At 44.6% G+C, this 11,671-nt stretch overlaps 1 protein-coding gene and 1 non-coding gene across 9 annotated transcripts in view; one reads left to right on the plus strand and one right to left on the minus strand.

Moving 5' to 3' along the window:
* Positions 1-2,014: 2,014 nt before the first annotated feature.
* Positions 2,015-2,144, minus strand: LOC113608164 (small nucleolar RNA SNORA11). The gene has a single exon (XR_003428234.1). It is a non-coding gene; the product is annotated as a small nucleolar RNA SNORA11 (small nucleolar RNA).
* A 662-nt stretch (positions 2,145-2,806) lies between these two features.
* Positions 2,807-11,671, plus strand: part of STARD9 (StAR related lipid transfer domain containing 9) — a 127,801-nt gene continuing 118,936 nt past the window's right edge. For all 8 annotated transcript variants that reach the window (XM_027084047.1, XM_027084052.1, XM_027084049.1 and 5 more), the window contains exons 1-3: positions 2,807-2,952; positions 7,325-7,394; positions 9,183-9,299. In XM_027084047.1, coding sequence (XP_026939848.1) covers positions 2,906-2,952; positions 7,325-7,394; positions 9,183-9,299 — 234 coding nt within the window. In that variant the 5' untranslated portion in view covers positions 2,807-2,905. The remainder of the gene's footprint in view (positions 2,953-7,324; positions 7,395-9,182; positions 9,300-11,671) is intronic.

Raw genomic sequence — 11,671 nt, forward strand, 5'->3', positions numbered from 1 at the left:
GATAGACACTTAGGTTGTTTGTTCCACATCTTGGCTAATCGTAAATAATGCTGCAGTGAACATGGGGATGCAGATATATTTTTGGGATAGTGATTTAATTTCCTTTGAATATATACCCAGAAGTGAGATTGCTAGATCATAGGTAGCTCTATTTTTAATTTTTTGAGGAACTTTCATACTGTTTTCCCTAATACAGCCATTTTTTCCACTGCAAAGCACAGTGAGTAGAGAAGCCATTCAGAAGCCTAGGGTTCCAGGCAAATTTGAATTGTAAACCAGCTGTCCCAATACTCTAGGGGTGGGTCCTTTCAAATAGATGAGAGAGGAGACTGGATAGGTAAACTACTATTGGAACATGCCTGACATACAAATCAAAGGCTCACCGTGACTCTATTACTGCCCCTGGGATACTAAAATAGCCTCCTGACTGATCCCTCTTGGGCTTCCATCCTTCCCCACTCCTCAGAATAATCTCAAAACAGTGGCCAGAGTAATCATTTAAAATATGCACATCATATGATTTTACTTTTCTCCTTAACACTTTCCAATGGCTTTCCAGCTCACCTAGAATAAAATCCAAAGGCTTTACCACGGTCCCATGCTACCTCTATGACTCTTCCCCCCTGTCATTCCATGCTACCTCCACTGGCTTTCCTGTTGTTCCTCTAACATTCCAGGCTTTCTCCAAGTTCAGGGCCTTTACATTGGCCTGTTCCCTGTGTCTGAAATTGCCCTTTTACATAACAGCATGACTCTTTTACAACCTTCAGATTTTTCTCAAGTGTCACATTCTCAAGGAGGTCTTCCCTGGGCATATTATCTACAGTTTCAACACTCTCCTTTACTCACTTCCCATCCCCTTTCCTGCTTTATTTTTCACTCCTTAGCCAATCTGATATACAGTTTACTTAATTTGTCTTACTTATTATAAGTTTCTCTCACCAAGCTGCATGAGGTCAGAGGTTTGCCTGTTTTCTTCACTACTATGTCCCTGGTCATAATAGGTGATTACTTAGGAAATATTTGTTAAATACATAAATGAATACCTGCAAGTCACTCCCCGCCCCACAGTTCATTCAAACCTAGTCATGTCACCTTATCAATGATGCCTTTCCTGAAGATCCTATACAAAGTAGCACCTTTCCCCCTACATACACACAGAGATCATTACTGAATCTCCTCACCGTTCTTTTTCCAAAAAATTGCATTTAGCACATTTTGACATATTATATATTCATGTATTTATTCTCTCTTCCCTTCCCTGTGGATTCTAATTTCCATGAAGGCTGGGACTGTATCCTCAGGGCCTTAGAACAGCCCTTGACTCTTGGTAGGTACTCAGTAGCTAATTTTTTTTTTTTTAGATTAATTTGTGCCTTTATTTGCCAGTATTAACTACAGTGGCCTGCAAACTTTTTTGATCTAAAAGGTACATTTTACATCACGATCCAACAAACACACACATATATAATATGTATACATATATAAAAGTGAAACAAAAGTTTTGCCAAAAACGTCTACCCTGAGTGTTCTTTTTTTTTTTAAACCAAGGATGAATTTCACTGACACATCATAATCACCAAAGTGCCCAGTTCATCTTAGGGTTCACTTTAATGAAATGAATAGTATTGCACGTTCTACAGGTTTGGACAAAAGTATGGTGACATAAAATCATTATAATGTCATACAAAGTATTTTCACCGCTTATAAAAACTTCTGTACTCTATGTATTCATCTCTCCTCTCCCCCCAAATCCTGGCAACCATTGATCTTTTTATTGTCCCCATAGTTTTGCCTTTTCCAGAATGGCACATAGTTGGAATCTATTTTTTTTTTTCCTTTAAAAGAGAGGTTCAAAGCCTTTATGTCTGTAAGACTATTCATGGCCCACCCACGCGTGGACCTGACAGGCTCTAGGTGGCAAACTCCCCCACTAAATACCGTAGCTTTCCTTCCAATACTGAGCCCTGTCGCACTGGTCCTGCCCAGCAGCCACGTGGAGGTGCAGGGGAACACGTGTTGGGTATTTGCTCATAGGAAGGCTACAAGCTTTGTGCCCCTTCTCACAATGAACCCAGATTCCTGTCGGGTGTGTTGTAAACACACGAGCCATTTCTTCAGGCCCCCTGCTCTGAGCACACCCCAAGTAGCTATTTCTTGGATTAATTAATGAACCAGTTCGGTCCGATAGTCTTCCCGCCACAATCACGAACTCTGTCAGGGTGGCTATGAGCTTCCAGCACGATCAAGAGAAGCTCGCCTGCGAGCACTCTAAACTCCTTCATCTCCCGTGCCTCTTCAAAGAAAGGCGATGCCCTTTGCAGGGAACTGCAAAAACATCGGTGTTCCCCATTTCATTTCTGCTCCTAAAATTTAACCACTGAATTAACAGCTCAGGCGAACGCAGCGAAGAAAAGTATTTAGCAAATTACTTTGTAAACTGTCTTTGTAGTCTGTCTGTAAACTAACTTAAATTTAACGGATTTACTCCACTTTATACCACTGTCGCACGGTGGGAGAACAAAAGCTAGTTCCCAATAGGCGGGAGCCGGCTCCAACCAGCCAGGATCTGCGCCCTCCCGCCCCCGACAGGATTGGTCCAGGCTCCGCAGGCACCGCCCTGGTCGGGCAGCCTGCGCCCTCGTGGGCGGGGCCGTCCCGTGAGGCGCGTGGGAGGAGCGAGGCGGGGCGGCCCGGGCGTCTTCCAGTCCACCGAGCTCAGGATTGGCTGAGGTTCGGCAGGCACAGCCGCGGCCGGGCATCCGCCCGCATATGGGCGGGGTTGTCCCGTGAGGCGCGTGGGGCAGGCGGGGCTGTGCTGGGCTGGGCCGGGGCTCGGCTTGGGACTGGCGTTGGGGATGCTGCAGCTGGGCCGACCTGCGGGACTTGAGCCTTGGCCCAAGGGATGGCCAACGTGCGGGTGGCCGTGAGAGTCCGGCCCCTCAGCAAGAGGTGAGTCTGGGAGGGAGGGAGGGGGCGCCTGAGGCGTCAAATGAGCTGAGAGGAGGGCGAGGTCCTCGCCTCTCCCTCCAGTGATTCTGGCGCGGAGAAATCAGACACAAAGTGGCCCAAGGGTCCAGCGTCCGGAAACTGTAAAAGCCTGGCGGGACAAAACCTCGCTGGGGTTGGGTTTTCGATTAGTGCCCTGGCGGGGAGCGGTTAGTGGATGGCCTCAGGGTGGCCTACCCTGTGTCCCTGGAGTCCTGCCAGCAGGAGTTTTGAGGGGCCGCGGCTCCAGTCTTTTTTTTTTTTAACATCCTTTTTGGAGTATAATTGCTTTACAATGGTGTGTCAGTTTCTGCTTTATAACAAAGTGAATCATATATCCCCATATCCCCTCCCTCTTGCACCTCCCTATCCCACCCCTCTAGGTGGTCACAAAGCACCGAGCTGATCTCCCTGTGCTATGCGGCTGCTTCCCACTAGCTATCTATTTTACATTTGGTCGTGTATATATGTCCATGCCACTCTCTCACTTCATCCCAGCTTACCCTTCCCCCTTCCCGTGTCCTCAAGTCCATTCTCGACGTCTGTGTCTTTATTCCTGTCCTGCCTCTAGGTTCTTCAGAACCTTTTTCTTTTCCCCCCATATATATGTGTTAGCATACGGTACTTGTTTTTCTCTTTCTTGATGCATGGTGTGGGCCTTTCTCCCTGGGTACACCAAGAAGGGCTGGGAAAAGGGGAGAGGGATCGGGCGGTCTCCTGTCTCTCCTTGGTGGCTCTGGAGTACCTGTGAGGAATGGGGCAGAATTGTGTGCGTGCCTGTGTGCACATGGGTTTCTCTGTGAAGATGTGGAGGAAAGCAGATTGTAAGGTATGAGAGGGAAACGGAGGCTCAGAGAGACGGTGGTTTCATTCGGTGCTCGACAGCAGAACTGGCAAGAAGGGGAAGTTGTTTTAACCCCTTCCCGCAACGTAGTCAGTGCCCATTTCCTCATGCGTGAATCTGATCCTGCACTTCTCAGCTGTTGAGGCATCCAGGGTCCGGCCGTGTAATTTCTTTCCCTTCTTACTGATTTTCCACTCATAGGTTTGGAAAGTCAGGGAAGGCTTCACAGAAGGGTTGGTGCTTGAACCCAAACGCTTTTAAAAGAGCTGCTAGAGTCTGCTGACAGGTGGAGAAGGTGTAAAGAGCACTCCGTGAGAACACTTGAGAGCGAAGGACTTAGGCTGTTAGGAAACAGAAAAGTTTCAGTTGTTTGAGGAGAGGGTGTGTGGAGGGAGATGAGTAGTAGGAGATAAAGCTGGCAGAATGTGGTTTGGGACCTGAAGGCACATATTGGAACTATTTGGGAGGCACAGACTCAGTTAACAAAGTCATTGGATCTTATGTGGTACTTGGAAAGAAATCTTAGAGGTCAAGCTTCCATTCTTAGTTTTTCCAGATGAGAAAATGGTCTTGTTTAAGATCTAAAAGTAGGTAAGAGCCGAGATTCCTTTCACCAGACCAAGCCGCTCCTTCCTGAGATAACAGAAAAGTTGGACTTCTTTCTCAGATGCCTGTTTGCTCAGTAGGACTAGAATAGACCATCAGTAAAATGATAATATGGGAAACGGCTTTGGTGCCCTTCCTTCTACCTCACAGTTGTTTCCCATAATCAGAAAATCCATGTCTCATTATAAGATGCTGCCCCTTGTTTGTCCCAAATCATCCATCATTGAGAAAACATGTTTTCTTCTGCCAATACTGTAGGCTCTGGAACACTAGCCACTGCTCTGGCAAAAGTTACTTTTCATGCACTATATTCCCTTTCTGTGCTCTTCTTTTTAAATCTGTGAAATAGTGTAACTACTTTAATGGGTTTTTTTTGTGAAGATCAAATGAAAGGGTATATTAAAAATACTTAGAACAGAGCCTGGCTCATTTTAAGTGTCCAGTAAAGTGCTAGCTATATAATTTTTAACAGCTTTTATTCCTCCCTCTTCTTAGCTGTCTTTTTTTTTTTTTTTTAAGTTTTACAAATGAATAGATCAGTGGAAATGGCTTGGTTATTTTCTCCTCTAGGGCAGTGATTCTCAAATTATAGGAGACATACAGTCCACCTGGGAAGCTTGTTATAATGCAAGTTGTTAACAGGAGTTCCAATTAACTAGCCCCACCTTCTCCCATAATTCTGATGAAGGTAACCTGTGGACCACACTTTGAGAAACACTGCCCTAGGAGTAACCGTGTAACTGAGGATTTATTCCTGTGCAAAATCTTTAACCCTAACGAATGAATGCCTGTTGGTAGAATTCAGGACCCAGAGACATCAGGACCCAGAATTCCTATGAGCTCTGTGCAGTCCGCTGCCCAGTTGAGGTTGGTGCCCTTTCTTTCCCTTCTGCTCAACTTTAATTTGTCCTCATTTTGTTTTAGAATATTTTGGAACCACTAGATTACCAATGGCAGTGGTCCAGGCAGGGGAAGGGCAGGATCTCACCCACCTTTAGTGCCATATCTTTCTGTCAAGAGGTCAAGTTCAAGACCCTTTTTTCTTTTGGCTGCTTTATGCTAAAAAGTCCTAGATAAATCCTCAAAAAAGGGCTTACTTTAAAAAATTAAACAGATTTGCAAACGTTATTGCATATTTTCCCCCTTATTTTCTTTATTGTGCAAATTTACTATATCCTGTGTATTTTATAGTGGGTGGAGGGAGAATAAAACCTACTTTTAAATGCAGAGAGGAAAAAAAATTATCGTAACACCAAAGATGAAAGATTTTCTTTAGGAGAGCTGAGGGCTGGGGGCAGGAGGTGTAATTTTTATGATCCTGGGGGACAAAGAATATCCCTGCTGCCTTAAGTACTGTCTTGTATGAAATGTGAAAGAAAGAGCATCAGGGCCTTGAGGAAATTTAAGTAACAGAAATGTCATCACCTGGGAGAGGGAAATTTTTTATCCAGGGCTTTATCCCAAACACACTGATAGGTTTAAAAAAATAATCTTAAATGTAAAGACCCCTGTCTCACTGTGCAGCCCTTGCCATCCCCCAGCCCCCAAATCCTCAAGGTCACATCCTGGAAACCCTGAGGAAAGATAAAAATGAGACTGAATATATTTGCTCAACTTTCAGGTCTCAGGCCAGGAGTAATTGAATTGATAACTTTCTTTGTAGTAGAAAAAGTGCCCATGAGTTAACTCTCATCTATTAACATTCTGACCTTAAGCACTTTAGCTAAAGTTCTTTATGTTGTGAAAAAGGATTTCATATCTAGAATGGAGTGTATTCCATTCATTTTGGCCTTAAGGTATATGGGTCATATGGATTAAGCCCCTTAAAGTGAATTTAGGGGTTGGATAGTTGTTAGCAGTGTTACTACAGAACTGCAAGTTTAGGAAGATTCTTAAGGATCTTGGCTCTCATTCTGATTTAGGAAGACATAAGGAAAGGATTTGGGAAGCATGTTCTCAGGTCTCAACAGAGAGGACTCCAAAACCTTTTTTGTTATTTTCTGTGCTCAGAATATCAGAGAAAATGAGAAGTGATGCCATGCTGTGTGCTGAGCAGAGGATATTCTCCACGGTTTCCAAGCCCGATTTCTAAGTCGTATGGCTTTGTGGTTAGACAGATCTGGGTTGAAATTTCAGCTCTGCCACTGCTAGCTGTGTGACCTTGGACAAGTTACATAATTTCTCTCAGCCTTGGTCTTCATTCTGAAAAAATGAAGATATGTTAGGAAGCTATGTCAGGAGGGTGTGTTAAGAGGATTGCATAAGATGAAGTATAGAACATACTCTACTTAATACAGTGCCTGGCACATAGAGGGTGCCCAACAACGGTGACTCTTCACTGTTCCCAAGCCAAATTCTAATAATCCAGGGAAGTGTGCCAGCTAGGGGACTGCTTGATATGATGCTGATAGCCATTAATGGAGATGGACACCCCAGTTATGGAGACAGCAGTAGGGAAACACTTTGTCCCAATAGCGCTGTTCTCAGCTGCTCCTTTTTTAAAAAAAATAAATAAATTTATTTATTTATTTATTTTTGGCTGCATTGGGTCTTCGTTGCTGTGTGTGGGCTTTCTCTAGTTGCGGCGAGCGGGGGCTACTCTTCGTCGTGGTGCACAGGCTTCTCATTGCAGTGGCTTCTATTGTTGTGGAGCACAGGCCCTAGGTGCGCGGGCTTCAGTAGTTGTGGCCCACGGGCTCAGTAGTTGTGGCCCATGGGCTTAGTTGCTCTGCGGCATGTGGGATCTTCCCAGACCAGGACTCAAACCCGTGTCCCCTGCATTGGCAGGTGGATTCTTAACCAATGTGCCACCAAGGAAGTGCCTCTTTTCTTGATTAACTTAAAGAAGCAATATTTCTTCTCATATGGGTTGTGTTTTGTTTCTAGGGAGACCAAAGAAGGGGGAAGAATTATTGTGGAAGTTGATGGCAAAGTGGCAAAAATCAGGAATTTAAAGGTAAGCGTGAAATTGTTTTCCTTTTTCTTTCCACTGAGGAGCTAGTATTATTACAGGGCTTCTGTGGGTGAAGGTGGGTATGTGAATGTGTTTAGAGAGGGGGATTGGGAGAGGGAAGGGCATGTATGGGGAATTGTGGGAAGAGCTTTGAGCAACCACAAAGCAAATATAAAAATACAGCAGGAAAGAAGTTCCAGGGATGTGACTGCTGCAGCCCAAGTTCTATCAAGTGGGGTACAGCTGTTTTGGAAACTGGTCAGTAGTTGTTCTGAAAGTAAACACTAAGAGTGTTATGGGGGCTGTGGCCAACTGGAATCATGCTGGGGACAATCCATGCATATATTTAACTCACTCGACCACCAGTTAGACTTCGGCTCAAGTCTCTTATTGGGTATCACTTCATCTAGAAGCATTACCAGGGCTTTTAGTATCCATCTGCTAATGCAGGACTCTTCTTTTGGCCGTAGTGAAGGCGAAGTAAGAGACTTTAGATCTCAGAAGAGAGTCAGTCACTAGCCCGTTTTGCTACAAATTCTCTTTTACAGATCTGACTGATCTTTGAGTCACGATCGGACAAATACTGGCAACTTCCTCCCCTCCCCTTCACCCCTTCCTAGGGCTAATTTCCTCCATCCCATTCCTCCATTTCCCAGGCCAGTGGAAGTGGAAGGGATTCTTTCGAAAGAACAAATGGCCCTTAAGCAGTGGAGAGGGACGGGGCAGCCGGCCATGTGACTATTGCGGTGGTCAGCTTGCAGGTGGTACTGAGCATTCCTGAGAGCTGAGGAAGCTGACTTGCAGGACGAGGGTTATCTGGATCCCAGGGCCCCCAGCCATGCCCACTCTTGTGTTACTCCTCTGATGTGATCTGTTTCTTTTTGTCAGTAGCTCTCTGCTGAAAGAGAAGCCTGCCAGACTTTCAACAGGAGCTCCCCGGGGACAAAAGACCTTTCATTCTCTGCTGTCTCTTATTTATGTCTCTGTTGCCTAATCACTTCAGCTGCTTTGTTCTGAGAGCCCATATTTTTGGTTCTTAAGAATAAATTCTGGCCAAGATCAAACTCTAATCTGCCCCCTGCACACCTCGCTGACTGCTTACTTCACTGAGGCCAGTTATCCACTAAGAATCTCTTAGTCATTCTGGCAGCCTCATTCTATTGTGGCTTATGGTACCTAGTTCAAAGGATTGTTTCTCCCTGTCCAGAGTCTAAATTTTAAATAGTAAGATAGGCATTTCTGTGAATAATGCCATTCTCCCCAGTACCTGGAGGTCACTACAGTTCTAAGCTCTGGCTCTGCCCTCATCTACCTTGGGCAGTTGGAGTGGTCCTAACTCTTCTGTCCAACATGCTTTCTCATTCACTGGGGGTGGATACCCCAAAGACCTCTGTGTTTGCCCTAGGTTGATAGAGCCTGTCAGGCCCAGGGACTGAATTACTCATGTACTACCAGTATCTTCTACAGAAATACTTAGAGAAGAAATGATAGTAAGAAGAAGAGGCCCAGAGAAGGAAAGGCTTTTTCTCCCAAGCTGTCTCATGCCTCATAGGGCTGGTTCGTATGTGGGTTGATATGTGATAGTATGATAGACAGGCATTTAATTCTCTGGGGCTTCATTGTACCTAACAAGATGAAAACAAAGGTTACTTTTTCTTTTTCAGGTAGATATGATAAAGATTCTCATGATCAGTCCAGGTATCTCTAGCTACAGCAGAGAGGAATCAAGTGCTACTGGCCAGATTCTGATATTATAGTAGAGAAGACACTGGATCCTATGTTTGATTTTAGGTGGACGGTCGACCCAGTGGCTTTGGCGACTCCCGGGAGAAGGTTGTGGCATTTGGCTTTGATTACTGCTACTGGTCAGTCGACCCAGAGGACCCCCAGCATGCATCTCAGGATGTGGTAATGTCATTTTTCCTTCACTCTCCCCAGCTCTTTATAATTGGATAGTTATTGGGAAATTAACATAGAATCTGGGCCCTGGCTATTTCTTACTTATGGTAGTTTGGTCAGAAACTAATGATGTTTTGATCTGGGAAGTGGTAGTGAGAGGCATCAGTTGCAGAAAGAGCAAAGGAGATAAGAAAAGACTGCTTGTTGAGGGCACGGAAATTGACTAGTGTCCATTTAGGCTTGGACCTCCATCTGATTCAGATGGGTACGAGGTAGTTCAGGCAGTGTTCTGCTCCTGTGGTAGGTGAATGGGCTCACCTCAAACTTGACCTTGTGTTGTATGCAGCAGAAGGGCCCATGAGTCGTAGAGACTGGTATCTTCTTTGATTCTTAGGCTTGTGCTCCTAGGCTGAGTGTAAAGGGCTGGACAGTTAGTCTGCCAGCCTGGAATGTATGTAAGAGGCGAATTCCGTTCATCTGCTGAGGATTGAGAGGATGAGCCAAGCCTGTACTGGCTGGTGCTGTAGGTCACCCTTCCTGCTGATTAGCTCTCCCATAAGTTTCTGAGGCAGCAGGTCTGGCCAGGTGGGTCTACAGGACTTCTCTCTGTTTCTGTGAAGCAGCAGCCTTGTCCTGGTTGGAGCACTGTCAAAGGTCATGCATTTAGTCCCCATGATGTCCAGCAAGCCTTGCCTGATTCAAGTCTGTGACCACAGACAATAGTCCTCACCCTAGTAGCTGCCAGGGTCCTTTCTAAAATTAGAAAAATCATTTATTTGGCCTTTCAGATGTTCTTTCTTACATGTGAAAGAGAATACTAGAGGAATATGTCTTTAGGAAAAAACATTGAAAATGGAAAAATTTGGGGGAGAACCCTAGACAACCATTGCCTATCAGTGCATACATCTTTGAATAAAAAGCCAAAGTGTGTCTTCTGCTAAGTATGTTAGTCTTTTGTGAAACTTTTCCTAATTATGCCAAAGAAACAATGTTATCAAGCCTGAGTGACTTGGAGGACAGCATAGGCATACCTCGTTTTATTGCACTTTGCTTTATTGCCTTAATGGATACTGCATTTTTTACAAATTGAAGGTTTGTGGCAACCCTGCATCAAGCAAGTCTATCCGTGCCATTTTTCATAACATTTATTCACTTCATGTCTCTGTGTCATATTTTGGTAATTCTCGTAATATTTATAACTTTTTCATTATTATTATATTTTTTATGATGATCCCCGGTCAGTGATCTTTGACGTCACCACTATGACTCACTGATGGCTCAGATGATGGTTAGCATTTTTTAGTCATAAAGAATTTTCAAATTAAGGTATGTTCAGTGCTTTTTAGACATAATGCTATTACACACTTAGTAGACTGTAGTATAGTGTAAACATGACTTTTGTCTGTACTTGGAAACCAAAAAATGCATGTGACTGGCTTTGTTGCAATTATTTGCTTTATTGTGTTGGTCTGGAAGCGGACCTGTAACATCTCCGAGGTCTGCCTGTACTGATTTTCTGCTGATACAGACTTCTGAAGATGATTGAACTTCTGAAGATGATTGGATAATTCTAAACCATGGAAGTATAATTCCCCATCCATCCCTTTTGAGGGGAACATGTGGAAACAAGACCCTAGACCACTGTGAGATTTGTTGTTTCAGTGGGTCCCTTCTATTATAATATGAGCACCCCACTTTTTTTTTTTTTTTTCGGTACGCGGGCCTCTCACTGTTGTGGCCTCTCCCGTTGTGGAGCACAGGCTCCGGACGCGCAGGCCCAGCGGCCATGGCTCACGGGTCCCAGCTGCTCTGCAGCACGTGGGATCCTCACGGACCGGGGCATGAACCCGTGTCCCCTGCATCGGCAGGCGGACTCTCAACCACTGCGCCACCAGGGAAGCCCGAGCACCCCTCTTTTGTAGTCACAGTGTGTTTGCTGTAAATGCTCAGCAGAAAGGGGCAGTGTGGGTATTACCTGGCCCCTACCAAGTCTTCTCCATCCTTTGGAGGATGAGGGCACTGGCAGGTCCAGGCTTATCTTGTGGCCCTTGACTTTTATCCCAGCACTCAAGCAGGTATGAGGTATCTGGTTACTGGTGTTTGTATTGTTCCACTGAGATCCTCCAAGAAGAGCCAGGAAAGGAAGTGACTCTCAAATAAAAGCATGGGACTCCTAAAGCAGTTCACCATTGTGACAGTATTTGTGGTATCGAAGACAGTGGTCTTTCTATTAGCAGAAAGTGTGAGCATTCTGATGGCTCTTTCCATCCTTCTTGATCATAGCATACTTAGGACTGTTCTGTACATAAGAAACATTATCTATTTTGTGTAACATATTTTGGGATTTTTTTTTTTTTTTTTTTTTTTTTTTTTTTTTTTTT

Source organism: Aethalodelphis obliquidens, unplaced genomic scaffold, assembly GCF_003676395.1.
Source record: "Aethalodelphis obliquidens isolate GAN/ISIS:26980383/991018 unplaced genomic scaffold, ASM367639v1 scaffold51, whole genome shotgun sequence".
Lineage (NCBI taxonomy): Eukaryota > Metazoa > Chordata > Mammalia > Artiodactyla > Delphinidae > Aethalodelphis > Aethalodelphis obliquidens.